The 21,807-nt window shown below is 43.3% G+C and overlaps 1 protein-coding gene and 1 long non-coding RNA gene across 2 annotated transcripts in view; one reads left to right on the plus strand and one right to left on the minus strand.

The window, feature by feature from the left end:
- The window catches only part of LOC125626326 (uncharacterized), a 73,140-nt gene that overhangs the window by 16,514 nt on the left and 34,819 nt on the right, over positions 1–21,807 (plus strand). The gene's annotated exons all lie outside the window — the stretch shown is intronic.
- On the minus strand, positions 7,501–14,816 carry NKX2-6 (NK2 homeobox 6). Its single transcript, XM_048829113.2, has 2 exons — positions 14,354–14,816; positions 7,501–10,341 (listed from the first exon to the last, which is right to left on the minus strand). Exons 1-2 carry the CDS (start codon positions 14,643–14,645, stop codon positions 9,749–9,751), a joined length of 885 nt encoding a protein of 294 aa, XP_048685070.1. The 5' UTR covers positions 14,646–14,816; the 3' UTR covers positions 7,501–9,748.

Consider the following 21,807-nt stretch of genomic DNA (forward strand, 5'->3'; position numbering starts at 1 on the left):
TTCCCAGTCCAGGTTCCTAATCACTGGACTATGCTGCCCCCCAACTCACTTCGTGTAGTTGCAGGGCTAAAATAATTCAATTCTATCCAAGCATAGGCATGATTACAATGAATTGCTTTGCTAGGTTTATTTCTGTGGGTGTTGCTTTGCTAGGTTTCACCCCAGGATCAACCTTTACCAGCCCACTGTGGTTACAAGTGTAACAGAAAACTTTGTTGATGAATGCCAGGTAGTTCAGCACAAACTACAGACGAGCAACAGAAACTGCAAGATTTCAGGAAATTCTCTTTTCTCCGTTTGGCTGTGGGAGTGCCCCTGTGTGGTTGCTTGGTGTATTGTGCTAAACCCATTCTAGCGTTGGTTGAAATCTTTGCTATCGTGTATGGCTGGCTTTTCAGATGTCTTAATGATACACGATTTGTGGTTTAGACAAGGTTTTTGAGTGTGGGGAGTGGAAAACAGGATAGATTTAAAGGGTAGGGAAATTTAATGCCTTCCCAAATTGCAAATCGTTCTACAGAACGGAGCAGGGTTTGGCCCTGGGCTGAGTATATTTTAAATAAGCCAAGAATTCTAATGGGGGGCAGATGGGACTTTTGGATGAATTGTTGCCAGCAGACACCAGTATTGTAAAGAGGCTGACCCTGCAGGCATCAGGCTCACAAAGCTCTCCTGGCTTCTGTGTGTCTCTGTCCATCATAAGGGATTTGGATTGTGCAGTGACTACTGGATTAAGTCCTAGAGTGTGATCCTGAAAAGCCGTATACAGTTGAGTGATTCTGTTTTGCATTGCTCCTGTGAGGTAAGGCTTGCATGGTAGTGCTTGTAGTTTGCTACAGGCTCTAAAATAAGCTCGACCTGACATTGTTTGTGATTGGCAGTTGACAGCAGATGATGTCTGCCCTCCCTAGGCATTGCCAAAACCCTTCAAAATGCCACAGTCTCTCTCTCTCTTCCCCTCACCTGACATGTCCCTCCCCCCACCCCCGAGAGACCAGGTGGATGTTGCATTGGGATTTCAGTAGAGTTAATGGAGTGGCCCCACCTCCTGGAAGCTGCACATGCCTGTAAATGCATTTTACTCAACTAAAGCACCTTTAACCGTCTGGGATGGATACACCACAGAAAAAACACTGAGGGCCCAATCCTGCAACCTTGACTCATCCAGGTAGCCCTTACTCCATGCCACTAGTCCATTGCTAGGGTGAAACTCTTGTCAGGTATTGAGTTCCATTATTTCCTGTAAGGTTTTGCCCAGTGCATCTTCCTGCTGGTCATTTGTGAACATCCCTGTATGTTGTTTATTCTCTGGGTATTTTGCCACTTGATTAGTTTGACTTCCTTCTCCCCAGCTAAAAACTTGTTTAGCAGTCTTCAAGGTGGGGCGAGGAATTATAGGTGGCATTCATAAAGGTATTTGGGCACTTAATTCCCATTAAAATCAATACCTTGAAATTAATGATGAATCCCACCCTTGATGAATCCCGCCCTATGCGTCTAACAGTTAGCAGAGCCTCGGGCAGCTGGCCTGTCTCCCCAGCTCAGGAAGGACTAACAACAGACCCAAAGTATTTTAAGCCTCGTCCTTCGGGGTACAGTTTTATTCTTCACACAAATTTCCACAGACAAAGCAGGCTGCCAGGACCCAGAGGCCTTTCCCCTTGCATCTCTTTCCCCCTGCTCCAAGGCTTGCCAAACAGGAGCTAACCTTCTTCTTGCAGCTCTTTCTAACTCTCTACTTTCTGAGCTGTTTGTAGGGAACACATGACCCTTTACCTGGAGGGTGTCCTAATCGAACCGAGCTGGCTGGTCTCCGACTCCCTGGGTCTTAGAGGGGCAGACCATCCTGTTACTCCTCCTCACTGCAGTTTCTGTTGCACAGATCCAATAAAGTAGTGAGGAGTCTGCATACCTTTGAGGATCTGGGTCTCAGTGTCTTGAGAGAGCATTTTTGCAATCTATGTATTTTGGAGAGAGAGTGACCCCTAGAGATTGGATGTGAGAACCTGGAGCTGGTACTTATGTCTCTGCTCTCGCTATGTTGGTCCCAGTCACATGAACCTGGGTGACAAAGGTCAAAACCGCACCACATGACCGAGGTCAACATCCGCTGAGTCCAGTGGCTACTGTTACAGTTGTTTAAGGTGTCATGGCTGTTTGGGGGCCTCTGCAAAATGAGTTTGGTGGGTCTCGGTTTTGTTTTGTAGATAAACAGACCGCTTCGTTCATTCCCCAGGGCTGCTAATCCATCATCTCTCACCAGTGCTAAATTCCCGGCACATTAAACAAGTAAATAAGCCATTGTAGTTTAGTGTCCTAAGAAGAGGCAGAACAGTCAAAGCCCAAAGAACCAATCGCACTTGAATGACACGGGGGCAAAAATTCCCCAGCATTATTTTCAAGTTTAAGAAGAATCCACTCAAGCATCAGCAAGCAATAATGCTGTCAGAGAATCTGGGTAGAATGGTGGTAGGGGTACCAGAAATGAAGAGACTGTTTGGATTAGAGAAAGCAATTCAAGATCTTGCAGTTTTTCTTGAGATGCGGAAAGACTTCGAAGGAAGGAGGAGCCATCCCCTCTCATGTTGTTTTTCATCTAAAGGAAACATTAACAGAGGAGCATCAGTGAAGCTGTATGAAAAGGGCCACCTCCCAGCTGGTATAAATTGGCGTCGTGCCATTGACTGCAATCAGTGTTGATTTACACCAGTGGAGGATCTGACCCAATATCCTGAATACATGCCACAGCGGCAGTGACCAAACACAGCACAGAATGTAATTGTGGGCTGTGACACATGACTGATTTTCCTCAAACCTATCCATTGAGATATTTATCTGAGGGCTTGTCCACAAAAACAGGTCTTTCCCAGGAAAGTGGGGTGTTAATCTACCCCGCCGGCCACGCTCCGAGTGTCTGTGTGGACCAAGGTGCCGCACACTAACCGTCCCGAGCGTGCTTTCATCTACCCAGCTTTGAAATTAGAGTAGTTCGAAGTGCACTAGGGAACTGCTAATGCGCAGCGGCAGGGTCCACGCTGGTGCAGGGCAGATCACACCTCGGCTTGTCATTAGCTAACTGTTTGTTTGTGTAGACAAGTCCTTAAGTACTTATATGGGCCTGTCTTATGGGAGTGTCTCTAAATCTTTAATGTCTTTCTCCTCACTGCACTGCTGGGAGATAGCAAAGTGTTATCATCCCCCAGTTTACAGATGGTGAATGGTGGCACACCTAGGCTGGGTGACTTACCCAAAGTCACCCAGGAAGTCTTTGGCAGAGCATAGGACTCCCAAATCCTAGGCTATAGCTCGAACCACCGAACCGTTCTTCCCTTTAAAAATCAGAACAAAAGATTATTTATGTTGACTATCTAGTATATTTATATGAATGAATAATAATAGCTAGAGTGATGGTAGCAAGGATAAAACTGTAGAAGGGTTAACTCTCCTGCTTCTGGGTATATGAAATATCTAAGATCAAGAAGAAACTTCCCCTGTAGAATTGATAATTGCCCATTATAGAGTTTTACACCTTAGCTATGAAGTGTAAATGCTTGCTAGTATTGCTTGCTATGAGAGACAGAACACTGGACTGCATGGAACAGTGGTTTGATCTGGCATGGTAATTCCTGTGTGTGTGAGAGAGAGAAAATATTCTTGCATGTTATCAATGTATATTAGGAGACGAAATCTATATAATACATGACCAATTCAGTATCACCAAGCCTGAGCACTCAAAAATCATGAGATTTTTAAAAAGAATGCATTCTGGATTCTGTTTTACTTGCCTTTTGGTTTTTGAGCTTTTGGGATTAATGTTTTCAGACTCTTCTCTGCGCTAGCAATTTATATTTTTAAATGAAAGCTGAGCTTCCCGTGCAGTGATCTGACTCCTGGAGCTGAGACATTAAGAAAAACACCAAGTATTACAAGACATGTGATTAAAACGTTAAGAGTTGGCAGTGCTGTTGGTTGCATTGCACATGTTTTGCCTAGCGTTCCTAAAAGCCAGGAGCCTGTCGCTTCTTCTGATTGTGCTAGGGCTAGAGAGGAGATCCAAGGCAGATCTGATCTCAGAAAGTTCCCAGAATGAGTTTGGATTGAACGGGGGAAGAGCCAGCATGTCTGCAGCTTTGATTTATCTACCTGGCCTACATGACACCTCAAGCCCTGGGACAGGCAGGAAAGTGAACGATACTATCTCTTGGGGGGAGGGGGGATTATTTTGTTTAGATGTCAATTACGTCCCATTTGGGAAGTGAATGAACACTAAAGAGTGATGGGGTTGAGCAGGAGTAGAGATAAAAGCCTAATTGCCTCCTGAAAGTCTCTCCCTAGCAAATACTTCAAGGATAAGTTGTCAAGAAGGGGGCTGAAAGGGAGGTAGCACTCTTGAGTGGAGAGAGAGTTCTCACTGAGGAAGATGAACCAACAGGGGGTGATCTTGAGGGGGCCTGTTGTGTCTACTCTGATAGAGATGTGGCGGGGGGGGGGGTGGTTTCAAGGGGGTTGTGAGGATAATTTAGGGGCTTCTTCTTAACCAGAGTGAAAGTTCTGGGAGCAAATGGTTCCCTTAGGTAGATATTTGCAGGCTAATTTTTCATAGGATGCTGAGCATTAGCGACTCCAGTTGACTTCATTAGGACCTGTGGGTACAAAGGTCCTCTGAAAACCCACCCATTTAGGGCCAGATTCTCAAAACACATCTGTGCTAGAGCTAGGTGGGAAACTGTTTTTTCCTATCCTGAGAAAATATTTGAGCTTTTTGAAAAATGTTCCTGTTCCCAGTTGGGGGACACAGTCGAAATCTTGAATTGTTTTTGCAAACTGACAAATGAAGCATTTTGTTTCCATCCTTTCTAAACATTTCATTCCACGTTTGACCATTTTAAATGTGGGGTGTTTTTTTTACTGTAATTAGCTCAACGTTCAAGCAAAAAAAGTCATTTTGATCTGGAAAACTGGAATTTTTTTGTTAGGAACATGTCAGAATGGGATTTGTTAACCATTTCAAAAGTGTCGTCCCCCCCCCCGCCAAAAAAAATGTTTTTGAAGTGAGAAAATCATCAAAACTGACCCTTCCCTGTGAGCAGTTTCAGTGAATCAACATGTTTTGATGGGAAATCACAACCAGCTCGACTCAGCACTTTGGGAGCTGACGCTTTTGAAAATCAGTCCTGCACTGGAGTGCTGAGCAGTTGAAAAACTGGCCCTAAATACAGGTTTCAGAGTAACTGCCGTGTTAGTCTGTATTCGCAAAAAGAAAAGGAGGACTTGTGGCACCTTAGAGACTAACCAATTTATTTGAGCATAAGCTTTCGTGAGGAGCCACAAGTCCTCCTTTTCTTTTGGCCCTAAGTAAATGAACTGTGATGTAGCTTTCTTTCTGTCTTCCTCTGAAAAAATTAATGGAGGGGTTTCCAATCAATAAACAGTTCGCAAACTGCTAATCCAGGACTATATATAAAAAAATAAGATATTTTGTCTTTTTTTCTTGGTCAGTTTAATAATCCCCTATACACAGAATCGCACACAATCATCTTGTAAACACAAGCAAAATTACACAACGACACATTATCTCGCTCATCCAGTTACTTGATTGTAGGGTTGTGTGCTTTTATGCTTTTTGTTTTTCTACAGTTAAATTTGTACTGCAGGTAGATCTTTTTCAGCCCAAAACTTAGATAGTATATTTCCTGGTTTTAAATGCTATTTGTTAACTTTCCTTTTAATGGCTTTGCTTTGAAAACACAGATACTAATATTAACAAAACTCCTTAATTGAATGTGTGTTTCTGTCTTAAAATAGTGTGCTTTTCATTAGAAACCTACAACATTATTTTTCTGGAAATATTCATTCAAATCAAATATATTGTATTTGGTCACATCTTTTTTTGTATTCACTATCCAATAATCCCACTATCCTAGGGTAACAGATTTTACTAGCAATAATATTTTTGGAAACAGCAAATAGTAAATGAGCATTAGAAAATGTCCATGGGATGTGAATTTTAAACTCGCAAAAGGGGTGCACTGGAAATCTGATTCCAAGTAACTCACCCAGTTAGGGAAGAGGAACAATACCAAGTGACCTAGTGTCCAATGAAAACTAATCGACAGAGCTCAAATTCCGAATGCTTCCAATGATCTGTTCACGAAGGATCTCTAGGTCTAAAATTATTTAGAAAAAGCATCTAGCAAATAATTTCAAATAACAATTATAGCCAGGGATGTTGAAAACTGAGTGTGGACTGCCTGTGAACAGGAAAAGGAGGGACGTTTGTCTACTAAATACTTGCTAGTTAATTATATTCACTCAACACTACGCTGAAACATTGTGTCCTTTCAATTAAGAGTCTGATCCAAACCCCATTGGGCTTTAGAAGCAGGCCAGTGCTTAATTTGTAATGAGAGGTGCTGGGGCTCAAGCATGTTTGTTTGTTTGTTTGTTACTTGCATAACTGACAAGCCCAGGGGTGCCGGGGCTATGAACTGCCAGGTCCAGAGGTGCCAGGGTTCAACCCTGGCGCAAATTAAGCACTGGATCAGGCAGGAAGGATGGCGTTCTCTGCCTTTGTGAATCCTGAGTAAGTGACCAGGAGTTCTCCGTGGGTGGGTGGGAACAGCATTGTGAAATCCACTTATTTATTTATTTATTACCTTCGCACCCAAAATCCCCATTGCTCTAGGCACTGTACACACACATAGGAAGTCCCTGAACTGCTGCAGCCTTCTAGATCTCCGTCTGCCGTCAGGTGGGAGGGATTTGTGTGAGCGTTACATTGTTCACTGGCCGTACACCATCCAGTGTTGACTGGCCGTACACCATCCAGCTGCCTTTCCCTCTGACCCCCCGCAAACACCACACTACTTCCAATGGCTCCCCTAATGCAGCACGCTTCCAGTGCGTCCTGGGATTTCACAGCCCCTTTGTGGTGTGGGCTCTCCTCTTCCACTCTTCAGTGCAGCAGAACCAGGCTCCAAAAGGGTTTGGATGATTGAGATTTCATGATAAAATCTATTTGGACAGACATGGCCCTGCTGCTGCATAACATTGCCATCAATTATCTGTATTACAGCAACACCTAGGGTCCCAGGTGCGGTTGGGATCTGTATTGTACTAGGCACTATACATACAAGAGATTTACAAGATTTAATGGTATTCTAAGGAAAATAGGCACCGCTTCCTTTCAAATCAGGATTACATCATCTCCATGGGATTGAGACCGACATAAAAATAATTCAGTATTATGTTTTGACATCTCAGATTTCTAGGGCAAATGAAATGGGCCCAATTCTCTCACGTACACCAGCTTTACTTGAGTCTATAGCACGACACTGTTGTAAGTTTCAGAGCCGCAGCCGTGTTAGTCTGTATCCGCAAAAAGAACAGGAGGACTTGGGGCACCTTAGAGACGAACCAATATATTTGAGCATAAGCATCCGATGAAGTGAGCTGTAGCTCACGAAAGCTTATGCTCAGATAAATTCGTTCGTCTCTAAGGTGCCCCAAGTCCTCCTGTTCTTTTTGCTGTTGTAAGTGAAACCAGAGTTTAGCTGAGGAGGTAGAGTTCTCCATACACCCGTTTCTCACCATCCCGGGTAAGGGAACCTAGCAAGAATAAAACAGCTCACCTAAGCTATTGTGGCTGAGTCAGAGGGTCTGGGTTTCTTTCATGACATATTGGTGACGTGGAGTGAAAGGTATATCCCACACCTGCTTTTCAAGTGCTGTCTTGTGCCCGAGGCTATGTCAGGCCACAACATGCAATGCTTTCTTTGGAACCTAACCTCGCAGTGACAGCAAATATGCTGTGCCAGAGGGCCTGGCAGAGGAGTTGCATGTTGTTACCTGACATATTTGGGATATATGCTATTTTTGGTAGCTACTGTCTATATCTAGGTAGTTATGTGGTCCCATGACTGTAATAGCTCGGTGTAATGTCTAGGATAATACACTGTGGAATCATCTTTTCTGTTAGGACCATGTCTTTCAACACAAACATGCTTCAGATAATTTCATTTTCCAGTTAGAAAGATGATCTCTTTGATTCTGCATGTGAAAGCTAGAAGGCATCTTTGAATGGCCTAGTTGTTGGATGAATATTGGCTATGGGTAAGATCTCAGGGGGGCTATTCACGCGAGTAAGGTGAGCAGAATTGGCCTCATTTGTATTGGACACAGACTGTATTGGCCATATATAGCTCTCTGTCTACTGGGGAACTCCCCTTGACGTTAAGGGCACCTGTGTGTAGACTGACCCACCGTGCTTGTGATAGAAAAATGAACGGGTAAAATTATGCCCCCTATGAACTCTCACCATGCTCTACAAAAAAAAAAAAAAAAAGTTAGAAGCGTGACAGCTTCCTGTCTGAAAATAATTTTTCCTTTATGAGAGCAGCATCTTCCCCTGGGCGGTGGTTCCACCTCTTGCCATTCCGGTGTAGAGAAATACTAATCCTTTTACACAGCGTTTCTTTAATAATATAATAAATTTCAATAAAACCATGTCCTTGTGTAGTCATCGAAAAAGATTTCTACAGTACCAACCAAACTGATCAGTATAGCTATTTACAACATATCTAATGCCCCTGGAAATGCCAGCACAGAAGTGACTCTTGAAAAGCTCTCCTCCTCAGGCTTGGAAACCGTGTGCGGCTCTTCCAGGTTTAATACTTAGGTAGCTCTTGTAACCTGCAAAGCACTTTATAGAGAGAGAGAGCCAGAGCCTTAGCTGTGTAAATCGCCATCGCTCCTTTGAAATCAATATAATTAAGCTGTTGGACACCAGCTGAAGATCTGACCCAGCAACTAATGAATTAACCCCCACAGCTCTCCTGTGAAATAAAATGAACCTATTGTAGGTATGGGGAAGGGAAGCGGAGAAGTTCAAGGATTTGCCCAGGGTTGCTGGGAAAGGAGGCTGTGTCAGAGATCAGAGCTCTGGAATTCCTGGCTCACAGAGCTGTGCTCAGGCCACGAGACTATGACCTTTCTCTCTCTCTCTCTCTCTCTCTCTTTGATACCTTGAGCCTTTATTTCCAATCGCTGTGCTGAATCCGATTTCCTGGTAACTGCACATTCTTTGAGCGGGGCAAGAGACAGGAGAGTTTTTTTGTTGTTGTTTTTTTAAAAGTGTGAACAATGTAATTGAAAAAATGGTGGTGGGTTTTTTTCTTTTTTCTTGTTTAATAGAAAAAAATACACAAATGAAAAACGTGTGCTGGGCAGGAATGAAGATAGGTATATCCGAACTTTATCACAGAGGATAAAAGTTTTTTGTTTAGGAATTAAATAAAATGGTCCGCTGAAAATAGATGTGCAGAAACGTGCACAGCCAAAGTACTTTCCACATTTGTCTTTAGGAAAGACAGGAGGGTTGGTTGGTTGGGCTCGGAGGATCACTACTCTTCTTGCATTCGGGAGAAGCAAATACTCTTTGGGGGCAGGAGATGAGAGAGAGAGAGGAAGGGCTGTCTTTAAAAACACCCATGTTAAATAAATAAAGTGATCAGGAGCTTAGTCCCCAGGGATCAGAGCGTGAAAGCGCCAGAGAGCCCCTTCTTCTAGCACAACGGCTTTTGAAAGACACAGTCTCCAGGGGGAGGCCCAGCGCCCAGCCATGGGGGCGGAAGAAGGTGGAAGGGGGCTGAGCAGGAACTGTCCGGGTCCGGGGCTTCTGATCCCCCCCCCCCCCCTGCCCTGCAGAGAGGTTCAGCATCTTCCAGGTGGTCGGTTTCAAGGGAGCCCTTTACCAAGCCCTGATCCCTGCTTGCAGCGTGGCTTGCAAGTGACCCTGCTGGTTCTGAGCGGCGCTGGAAACACAAAAGCTCATGTTCATGATGTGACCGGCGGGCGCGGTACGAGCGGGGCCCCCCGCGTAACTACCGCTGTAGTTTGCGCTGTAGGGGCTATTGCTGTAACCGCGGTAGTAGGCGTTATAGGAGTAAGGGCTGACCGGGACATTATAAGGGGCAGTGTAACCCTGTGGGCCCCCAAGGCAGGGCTTGCCATCCCTGACAAGTACGGGGACCGCTACCCTCCTGGGAGGCAGGGGGTGGGCAGAGAACTCCAGCGATTTATCTTGCCTTTGTCTCTTGCACTTGTATCTCCTGTTCTGGAACCAGATCTTGACCTGCGTGGAGGTGAGTTTCAGCAGGCTGGCGAGATGCTCCCGCTCCGGAGCCGAGAGGTACTTCTGCTGCTTAAACCGCCTCTCCAGCTCGAAAACTTGCGCTTGAGAAAACAAAACCCTGGGTTTCCGCCTCTGCCTTTGCTTGGGCCGTTCGCACGGGTCGTCTTTCTTCTCCGGGGTCGCGAAAGAGTCCGCGGGCAGCGATTTGCCTGCGAAGGCCAAAGCACAGGGAGACATTTTCAGCTCCACGCCCCCAGAAACGTGTTTCGAGTTTCCCAGCCCTGGGTCAAAGAACGACTCACGGGCTCCTGTGAAATTAGATTCACGATTATTAAAGCCATTTGGAAAACGGGCTGAATTAACCCGAACATCTTGGGGGGAGGGGGGAATCACCCCATGTTTCTGCCAAAAAATGAAATTTCGATTATTTTTTTCATTGACAACACAAAATTAGTTCAAGTCTTTCATCTACCAGCACTGATCGTTTCTCTCCGTCTGCCCTAAAGGGGTTATAATCAATAGACCCGATCCAAAACTCATTAAATCAGTGGGTGCCGTTCCATTGACTTAGCAGACTTTGCATCAGATCTGTTAAGGCTGGTGAGCTGTCATTAGTTACCGCTATATCATTTATGTATATTTCATTGGACCAAATCTCTCTCCAACTGAATTGCATAAATACGCTCAAAAAGAACAGGAGGACTTGTGGCACCGTAGAGACTAACCAATTTATCTGAGCATAAGCTTTCGTGAGCTACAGCTCACTTCATCGGATGCAACTGTTGCTCAGGAAAGCTTATGCTCAAATAAATTGGCTAGTCTCTAAGGTGCCACAAGTCCTCCTTTTCTTTTTGCGGATACAGACTAAGAGGGCTGCTACTCTGAAACCTGTCACAAATACTCACTTCTGTTTCCCTGAGATTGATGGATGAGGAAAGTAAAACAGGACCTGATCCACTGAACATATCCCGTGTGAACGATTCATAGCAAACACCGTCACTCAGTATATACCTTGCTGTCTTTTATTACCAGAATATCGTGTGTGTGTCGAGGGGAGACACTATACGCACTGTTCCCTCGAAGCTATGTGCCTTCCTGTGCACACAGATCCTGAACCCTGCGTACGCACAACAATTTACACAGAAGAATTTTTTTGTGCACAGGGCCTGTCAGAAATTAGAGGGAACATTGACTGTCAGGCTATGTTTTTATATAATTTGATGCAAGAAACATGAAGCGATCTTCAAATGAAGGAGGGAAGGCGATCAGCTCCAGGAGACAATGCCCATCAGAGCCTTGAGTGAATACGTAGATAGCTAGGTTTCAGAGTAGCAGCCGTGTCAGTCTGTATTTGCAAAAAGAAAAGGAGGACTCGTGGCACCTTACAGACGAACAAATTTATAGCTAGATCCACTTCAGGAGAATCCTACTCAGCGTGCGGCACCTGTTACCTTCCAGTGTGATTTCTTCACAGCTGGACAATGGCGCCAAGGCGTATTCCCGCTGCTCCTTTCCACACACCCACCCCACCTCCTTGCCGAGTCATTTCCAAATCTAGACGTCCGATCTGGCAAGCTCCTGCTCGCAGGAGTAATCCTTACTCCAGGGAGTAGACCTCGTGGCTAGAACAGGGACCCACAAGATTGATACGTGCCAATGTGGCAGAATCAGCCGCCAGTTTACTTAATGGTTCCCACCAGTCAGTCCCGTGCTGTGGTGGTGGGTCCTGTCCGGAGGCTGCACGTTCGCAAGGAATCGGGGCGCAATGTAAAGCCCCCGAGGTGTATTCTGCTCTCTTTGCTCGTCCAGACTTTGGTTCCCATGTTATTTGAACTAAATTATTGAGCTCTTCCGGCTTCTTCCTCCGCCCCGTTACACTTGGACAGAAAACCGGTGTAGGTGATAAAAAAAAATATAACTAAAAAAGCACAAGAAGAGCCTTATTGACTTTCTGGCTTATATAATAATAATTAATAATTAATTAATAATGCCGTTTAGGCGTTAGGAAAACGACCCGCGTTCCTATTTATTTGCGCTGTGAAGTAGGAAGTTTTGGACTGAGTTATGCAAAACAAAAACAATCTGATCAGTGTGTGTGGAATATGCTGGCAGTTTGGCCTCTGGTTCCTAAACCTGCGTGTCAAATACACGTGCCGGTTAACAAACAGCTGAGAATGAGTCAATAACTAAAAAAAGGGGATCGGTTTGGACTAAAATTTCGACCCCGTCCAATCAATATTTAGCAGGTTACAACTATTCTCGCTATTCTAGTGCGATGGATGCTGCTCGTGCAATCCTGCACGAAGGAGAGTTATTGTAGCTTTAATTGTTCGTTTAAAAATCACGTCGTGGCATTGAAATCAACCACGTAGTGGGCTGTAATATTTTGAATGATTGTCTTTAGTTACAATCGTGCACATGTTAAATGACCACCCAGTCATTTCCCATGTCACTGGGAATGTTGGAATTTTTTCTGTTTTTAAAAGACTGTAGAGAGTGAGTGTGTGTGTGTATACATATTGTGTGTACACCCATTCAAACGCTTTATATTTTATATATTAAAATAGTGTTAATGGATGTATACAATATATTATAAAGTGTTTGAATATATACACACACAGACCGATCTTTTTCTCTATGTATATAGTGAAATATTATAAAACGACTTCATATTTTAAATTATTTTCAGCTTATAACAATATTTTCCTTAGATGCTTAACAGAGCTAACTATGAGTTGGAAGCTTGAACTATTAAATGCAAAGCTGTATTATATTTATTTCCGTAAGCAGTAATTTATTTCAAATCAAAATACAGGCCACCCCCCAGCTGGACAGGTCAGTGGTGACATTTGCCATCTTACAAAATTCCCTGTGCCGAGGACTTAATTTTATGGACTTGTAACTTTGTGGCTGGTTTTATTTTTGAAACTTTTAAAGGACAATGTCGACAAAGAAAAAGCCCCCTTCACAAAACATCAGGTGGAGGAAAAAATAAATATTGACAGTTGACCATTATTTGTTTTAAATAATATATAGGGGTTACAAAATTTAAATACCAGCTTTGCTCGTGCAGTCAAACGGGATCTAATTTGAAACGCAGTTGGGGGGGGGGGGGTTTCAAAAAAAGCAACAATTTTTTTACATCTTTCACTGTAGTAATTTTTGTAACTGTATTCTCTGCGGCTGCGAAGTACCCGATTGCTTTTCTATTTGTGTGTATCCAAATGCTTTCCTATATTGTGTGTGACGTATATTACTTCACACTTAACACGGGTTGTGAAAATACTTTTACTGTGTACATACTGGTGGCTTTGTTCCTGGCATTGTTGTACTGTAAGAACTTTTAAAACTATAGGTAGGTGAATCTGAAGAGACTAGAATCCAGTTTTGTCGATGATAGTTACACAGAAGAATTTGAACAATTAAATTTGCATAGGGTTCTTCTATCAATAGGTACATCGCATTATATATGTCTCACAAAGATATCAAATATGTATATTACAAATTCCAGATTGCAACCTCACTGGCTACACAAAAGTTTTATCCTGCCATTCTATATAATCCCAAATGAAATCACATGGTATCTTAAAGCAAACAAATTATTTCATTGCAACGGGTCTAAACACGATCTTGTAGCCCAGATTTTTTCTGTCAACGTTTCCTTAACGATTTTTAATGCTGATTTCTTGCGGTGCACTAATATATGGCTTGATGATAAGGAACCTATGCAATCCCCTTACCCCAGATTTTGTGTATTCACCAAAACTAAAAGCGTATAGCTGGCCTCATTTCACTGGGGGAATATTTTGGAGAGGTAATTTGCTATGAAGTTCAATACCAAATCTGTGCATCTCTTTATGGGATTAAGAACATAAGAATGGCCATATTGGGTCAGACCAATGGTCCATCTAGCCTCATATCCTGCCTTTTGACAGGGGCCAGGGGCTTCAGAGGGAATGAACAGAACAGGTGAATTATCCAGTGATCCACTCCCAGCTTCTGGCAGTCAGAGGTTTGGGGATACTCAGAGCATGGGGCTGCCTCCCTGACCATCTTGGCTAATAGCCATGGATGGACCTATCCTCCATGAACTTCATCATTGATCCAAAGCCGCTGAAGCCAAGGGAAAGATTCCCATTGATTTCCATTGGTTTTGGATTAGTCCCCAAGTTTATTAGCTGGTGGTATTTCTCCCTCCCGCCCCCCCTTTAACTAACTTACTTAGGTCCATGTCGTCGTCTTCTTCACAGGAGCTTCTCAGGAGCTCATACTCCTCCTCACGCCTCCTGCAATTTCCGCGCTGATCGACTTCCACCGGGAAGGGAAGGTCCCCAGAGTTGTAGGCAGCCTCTTGTTTCTTGCGCAGACAAGCAGGGGCAGGCTGCAGGGCCGGAGGCTCTTGCAGATCCTGGGGGAGGAATCCCTGAGGGTCCCCGCTCTGAGCGCTCTGCTGCTCCAGCTTTAAGATGTCTTTGACCGAGAAAGGGGTGGAAGTGATAGGACAGGGCAGCATCCTGCTCAGACTCGTGGGGGAAATGGAGAGGAAGAAATGTTGGAGCCCCAGTTCTGGGGGCCCTGAGATGGGGGGCGGGAAGGGGGGGAAACGAATCCCCTGAGGAGCAAAATCAGGGCTCCCCGGACTGGAGGGTTGTGTGTGCCCGGGCCCTGTCCTAGTTCTTTGGCTCGCTGGGCTGCTTCTGACGTGCTCCCACGGGCTTAGGGTTACCTTGGAATTGTGAATGGGAGGGCTTCCTTCTAAAAGCCCATTGGTTCCCCCGGAGCCACGTGACTACCCCCTGCCTCTTATTTACCTCTTGACTGCTATTGCAGAGTAGGGTATCACCCAGAGATCAATAAATATACATCGATATGGGGGGGGGGGGGAGGAGGGAACGGGACATCGTGACAGAGCTGAGCAGGGATGAGGCCAGCCTTTCCTTTTCTGAACTCTTCCTTTGGGTGAATAGTTGATCGTGGGAGTGGGAACAGCAGTTGTTTTATTCTTGGGAGATTTAAAACCAACCAACCCACCCACCCCACTGCAGGTAATAATCCTCGCTTTCTAGAGCACCGCTTGCCCGGGTTCTGGATTTCTAGTAGACGCAAAGATGGCAAATGTAAAAAACCACAGCTCTGCATACAGATGAAAACTATAACCATGTACTCCAGCTGCTTAGTAGTCCTATTACTGATGGGTAGCTATTGTAATTAGTACAGCATTATTATAATAGGATTGTGTGCTTCTGCTTAAAACAGCTGTGTCGCGAGCAATTGCATTATGCGTCCTCGTCGTTGCTTTACTAATTAAAATATTACAAAACATCAGTAACACGAGGCACCTCCATAGCGTGCTGTAGTCCCAGTGGAGCTCTACAATTATGTGCAAGGCTGCATGGGTGGATATGTACATGCATTTCGAGCACTGTGTACAAGTAAGGGTGCATGTATCCATATAATCCATTAACATCTAGTTTAGGTTTAGGGAAGCAAGTGGCAAATAAATTTGGAGAAGATAGGCTCGCTGGTATTTCAGAGGGGGGAAATGTTGGATCAGGGAAGTTAGCTATATTTTTAGAGCAAATTTCTGACAGGCTTGCAGGTGCAAGACTATGGAAGCACTGCCAATTGCCCACAGCCAGAGATTGAAACATTTCCAAACAGAACTGATTACCCTGTAATGTGGCCGGCTGGTGTACCCGCTTGTGATCTGATATTTAATACAATAGCTTCTTTTGCCCAAATTTCCCGTTATCAGTAAAAAGAAAAGGTGGACTTGTGGCACCTTAGTCTCTACTCTCTAGTCTCTAAATCTCTCATCTCTAAGGTGCCACAAGTCCTCCTCTTTGCGAATACAGAGGCTGCTACTCTGAAACCGTTATCAGTAGTGGCCATAACAATCAAAACAATCAACTTGAAAAAGAAATTAAGTATTTTTAAAAGAAAACGCCATAATCATTACCTCCAAGGGCGGGGAGAAGGGAGAACAAAGCACACCAGAGTTTTATGGCATTATTTGCCTCGGTTCTTTGTATTTCAGTTTCAGACATTTCTGCCATTGATAGTTTTCGGCGTGGATATTAGTTTGGATCCACTATTTTAGATCTGTTCGGAGAGATGCAAGAATGCAGTTTCTGGGGAATAAACAACTCAGTTACTTCTGAGAAAAGCCCATAAACTCTCAATGAAAATCACTGTGTAAAAACCAGCTTCATTTCTATATTTGACTCCGTTTGATCTGAATCTGCGGTCACTGAACAGGGGATTGGGGGGAGACACTTTTTGAGCCTAGGGCAAAAATGTCAGACTTGACATTTTAATTTTTCCTTTAAAAAAATCCTCCAAGATGAATTATAAGTTAACTATTAAATTTACACTCGGAATAGTACAACTTGCTTAAATTACCTTTTAACTTTTTCCTTGTTCAGAAAACACAGGCAACATACAGATGGCCAAAAGAAGGAGGGAGTAATATATAGGTTGCTAACATATATAGGTAGATCACAGAATACAGAAGTAGACCATAGAATATATTATAGAGGTAGATGACATATGTGGGTAGATATAAAAAGCTCTGAGATTTTCTATTTTTAATTGTTATAATAGAGGACGTTTGCTAACTAGTGGCCCAACCTTGTATTCCTTGCTCAGGCTAAACTGTCATTAACTTTCGTGAGAGTTTGGGGTCCTTCCTTTAGGATGCAGAATCTGGCCCAATTCCGGGTTTTCAAAGGCAATAATCTAAACCCTTTCTGGACAGCATTCCCTTCAATCATTTAGCAGCACGATTAGGGAGGAAGGCTTCTAACTTCCGTCCCCTCCTCCCTGGGGTTTTGTTAGCTTTCCTGACTCGCTTGTATGTTTCAGCCTCCCTGGGTGTTTGTTTTGCTTATCAAACAGCTCTTGAGCACTGACAAGTTTGTACTAAAGAGCAAAGGAGCCAAAGCATCCCCTCCCCACTTTGTATTCCCAAAACAGGGGAAGAAATAGAAAAGATTTGCTTAAGCTGGAATAAAATAAATCTAATCGATTTTAGCCTCCATTAAGATCACATTAGCGAGTGGATTTGGGAGATAAGGGCTGATAAGGTGCAGGACCTGGGGTGTGGAGACCACCCTAGCTCTTGGAGAAAGCTCTGTGCCTCTGGCCTGGGAAGAGGTTTGGCTGGAGAGAGAAAAAAATCTTCCATCAAGGCTCGAACTCCCTGCTGAGAATGCACTATCCTAACTCCTGTACTCCGTGAAAACTGTGGTTTAATTACTATCAGGAGCCCTGGGATGTTCTCTAGACCATGGATGTGCAGCGAGCACAACTATGGATGGCATAGTAGACTGAGCAGAGAGTCCGATTTCTACTCCCAACTGCCTGTGTTCCTCAGTGTCCCCATCTGTAAAATGGGCATACTGATTCTTGCCCTCTTTTGTAAATGACCGTTGGGATCTTGGACAGTGACGGTACTCTGTTGCAAAATTCCAAGTAACACGTTTCCTGCAATCGTTCTTCTAATGAGTGTTAATTTGCTGATATTCTCTTGCCCACCACATTTTCTCCAATTGTTATGGTCAATTTGTGTGCATATTTTTTTAATATCAGCTATAGAGGCTCTTTATGGTATTGCCTGCATCTGATATTGTCTGCTACGCTGTTAGAATGGAGAGCATCTTACTAGCGGTTTCTCTTGTTGCCTTTAAAAACAAACTGTACAACATCCCTTATCCCTAGAGGAATACTGAATAGAAATAGAATATCTGTCTCTCTAGATTTATTATAAGGTTGCCCATCACCATGGTATTTGAGCACCATCCATGAAAAGTATATGCAAAATCTCCCTCTTCCAGCCCGGCTGACAAGAACAAGCTTAAAGTTATTGGGCCTGATTCTGCACTGCATTATGGTTGTGTAAATCAGGAGTAACTCTAGTAACTCTGAAGTCAAAGGACTCATCTAGTGAAAAAGGGGGATGAGGAAGGAATCAGGCCTGCCTGTTGTTTCTTATTACCTGCCTTCTAGGGTGTTGCAAAGATTAACTTTGCAAAATTCTATGAAGATGAACATGGTTATGTAAGTGCTAAAGGTGACTATATTCAGGCAGGTACACACACATACTTTCTCTCTGTCTGATGGTCAGATCCTGTAACTGTGACGTGAATAACCAACCTTTCACACCAGTCATCTCATTCACTTCAATTGCATGAGAACACATTACTCAATTGAGTAAGGGCTGCAGGATTGGTCCTTCATACAGCACTGAGGCAGAGGGTCAGATTTTCAAAAGCACCTTGGATGCTGAGGGGATTTGAAAATCTGGCCAAAGGTGTTGGCAATGGGAGCGGCAGGGTGCTGAGACGTTTTTCTAAAACTGGCTCTTGTTTAAGTGTCTAAACGAGAGCCGAGCTCTGCGGACAATGTGGCTGCTTCTCTGAACATTTGAAAATCTGGCTCCCAGAGCCCAGACCTGCCCTCCTTTCTCCCACCAGCAATGCCACTGAAGTCCATGGCCCTACTCCAGTGCGTAAGGCAAGCAAGTAGGGCTCTCTGCTGCTCAACTCACTCAGGCAAAACTCCCAGGGACTTCATCGTAGGTCCAGAGATTCAAGTGCTAGCATCACTCAGGCAGCTATTAAAACCTTATCTCTGACCCCTCCTCCCCAGCCCAATTTCCCTCCTGTTTTTTCACAAATCTATGTCAGAAAAGAATAAAATGGCACGTTCTTGTCATACCTGGGGATCTTGCCTGCCCAGGTGAAATTACGCAAATTATTTCAACCTGTTCTTAAATGTAGTTAGGAAGATTAAGGTACCCGGTTGATATTTGCAATGTAGGCTGTGTTGTTCAGATTCTGTAGGCTTTTTACAACAAGAAGTTATAGATCAAATTAAGTTAACTGCTGAGCTGTGAGGTAATAGTCAGATAAACTCTCATCTTAAAGTTTGATACCAGACTTCTTATCTTTGTTGTACTTTGCCATTGCTACACTGAAGCTGAACATCCATTTCAATTAAAATTCCAGGCTAGCTTCAGAAGGCTGGTGTCTGCTGATAGCAGTGACAGAACAGAGCTAGTTTTGGCCTTGGTTGGGCTGATATCTCTCCACACCACAAAAATAGCCAAATTGGACTATTAGAGAAGGCTAAATAAATAAACCACCCAAATACAGGCAAGGAAATGAGGGCCTGAAACAGGAGAGAAAATAAATACAATGGGAAAAGGCGAGAAAGAGCTCATGAATCCACAGATAGGTGCTCGGAGCTGTTATTTAAAACATGAATTTCTTTGTGGCAGCAAATAGATTTTCTAGTAATGTGTATATAAAAATTATATTTATGCCCACATAGTTATGGGACATACCTGGCATGGATCAGCATTACATTATGGCATTATTTTTCAGGTACACATAACAATGGTGACTGAAGGGTATGTAAAAAGAACAGGAGGACTTGTGGCACCTTAGAGACTAACAAATTTATTTGAGCATAAGCTTTCGTGAGCTACAGCTCACTTCATCGGATGTGTAAATCTAGAATAACATTATTTGAAACTGATACAATGCCTTTGATCTGACGATCTCAAAGTGCATCGCTAAGTTACTTCGTCCAACACACTGTGTGTTAAATAAATATTATATCCACATCAGTAGATTAAGAGAGAGTAGAGCTAGGAAAGATTAAGAGCCTGATCCAAAGCCATAGAATTGAGTGACTTGCACGAGAACATACTGTGATTCATAAGGAAAGGTGGGAATAGAACCCAAGCCTCTTGTCTACCAGGTTCCTCTCTCTAATGAGTGGAATCCAAAGTTTTACCCACCCTCCTAATACATGTGATAGAGAAATCATAGACTTCACACATGTAATTACAGGGACATGAAATCCAAACAGCAATAGTAATCCTTCTGGGTTAGTTCTTTTTCAGAAGACGATAACCCAAGATCAAAAAAACATATTGTATTAGTTAGCGCCCAACCTGTCAATTCTCTAGTTTTTCTGCCCATTGTCATGAAATAAGTGCATACATATTTTATCTGTATACGATAATTTATATACATTTTGGCCGTGATCTTGCTCCCACTTCAACCAATAGGAGTAGGATGTCAACTTGAAGGTCTCATCAAACATGCTGGACACTTCCTGTGTGTGTTGGAAATCATAGCAGAGACAAGGGGAGTTCATGAGTTCTTCATCAGCATTTTTGCATGTGAAAGACAAGTTTGCATTTGCAGCCTTTAAATGCAGTCATTTACCAGATCACAAGATTTTTTTTCTCTCTTGGGGGAAGAATATTGTTTATAGTGTTTATGTAGCTCACTTGAAAATTGTATGTTTTCAGAGAATATTGTAACTCACTTGAAAATGCTGAAGAACCCTGGATCTTATTCCCTATTTCTGTACTCTACAGCAGTGGCTCTCAACCTTTCCAGGTTACCGTACCCCTTTCAGGAGTGTGATTTTTCTTGTGTACCCCCAAGTTTCATCTCACTTAAAAACTACTTGCTTACAAAATCAGACATAAAAATACAAAGTGTTACAGCCACGCTATTACGGACAAATGGCTTCCTTTCTCATTTGTGCCCTATAATTATAAAAGAAATCAAGTTGAATATAAATATTATACTTACATTTCATTGTATAGTATATAGAGCGGTATAAACGCATCATTGTATGAAATTTTAGTTCGTACTGACTTCCCTAGTGCTTTTTATGTAGTGGATTGTAAAACTAGGCAAACATCTAGATGAGTTGATGAAGATCTCTGAGTACTCCCAGGGGTACCCGTACCCCTGGTTGAGAACCCCTGCACTACAGTACATGTGTATTTACATGTACATTGTAAAGTAAGGCCATAAACTATGCTTGAAATATATAGGCAGACGGAAAATGGGTACATTTTAGTTACAGAACTCTATACAGTAAGGCTTCTATACAGCAAGGTGGTGAAGCACGTCCCATTGGCTTGCATGGGACTACTCACCTGCTTAAGTACATTGCTAAATTGGGGCTTCTCCATCCTGTGAGCATCCTCAATTCCCACTGAATGAAAAAGTAAAACCAACCAGAGCAGCTCCAAATCAGTATGAATTCTTCTGCAGGGTGTTCATCACATCTCTCCCGACCAGACTAACTAGAAATTCAGGTGTGTGTTTCCAGGTAGGATGTGAACACATACAGAACAATCTCACCTCCTCGGCAATTAGGGCTTGACCCAAAAGCCTATTAAACTCTTACTTCTTACCACTACAAACTGCAAACTGGGGGAAACAGGGGTGTATGGGGGTGAGAGAGGAGATTACTCTCACTGGTTCCCCTGACTGAGTACTGTGTAGAAACACCGAACTGGTGGGCAGAATAAACAGGGCACTCTTCAGCACTTAAACAGTGCAATGTATTTTCTGCAAGAGATTAAAAATCCTCTGCTTTGCTAATTGATTAGAATGTTAAAAGGCTGGAAAAAGACCTGGTCTGATTCACCTGCACACATGAGGGAAACACATGAGCCCACCAGGCTTCCACTTGCATTATGTTCTTTCATTTGCAACCCAGCATAAGATAATATTTTGCACTTTAGAAATATCTGTATTTTGATGTGTTAAACCTGCTCCACACCCATCTTCACCCAGAGGAAAAATACAAGACCTTAGGCCCACATCAGAGGGCAAAAAAAAAAAAAAAAGCAGTTTGAT

Source organism: Caretta caretta, chromosome 26 (assembly GCF_965140235.1).
Source record: "Caretta caretta isolate rCarCar2 chromosome 26, rCarCar1.hap1, whole genome shotgun sequence".
Classification (NCBI taxonomy): domain Eukaryota; kingdom Metazoa; phylum Chordata; order Testudines; family Cheloniidae; genus Caretta; species Caretta caretta.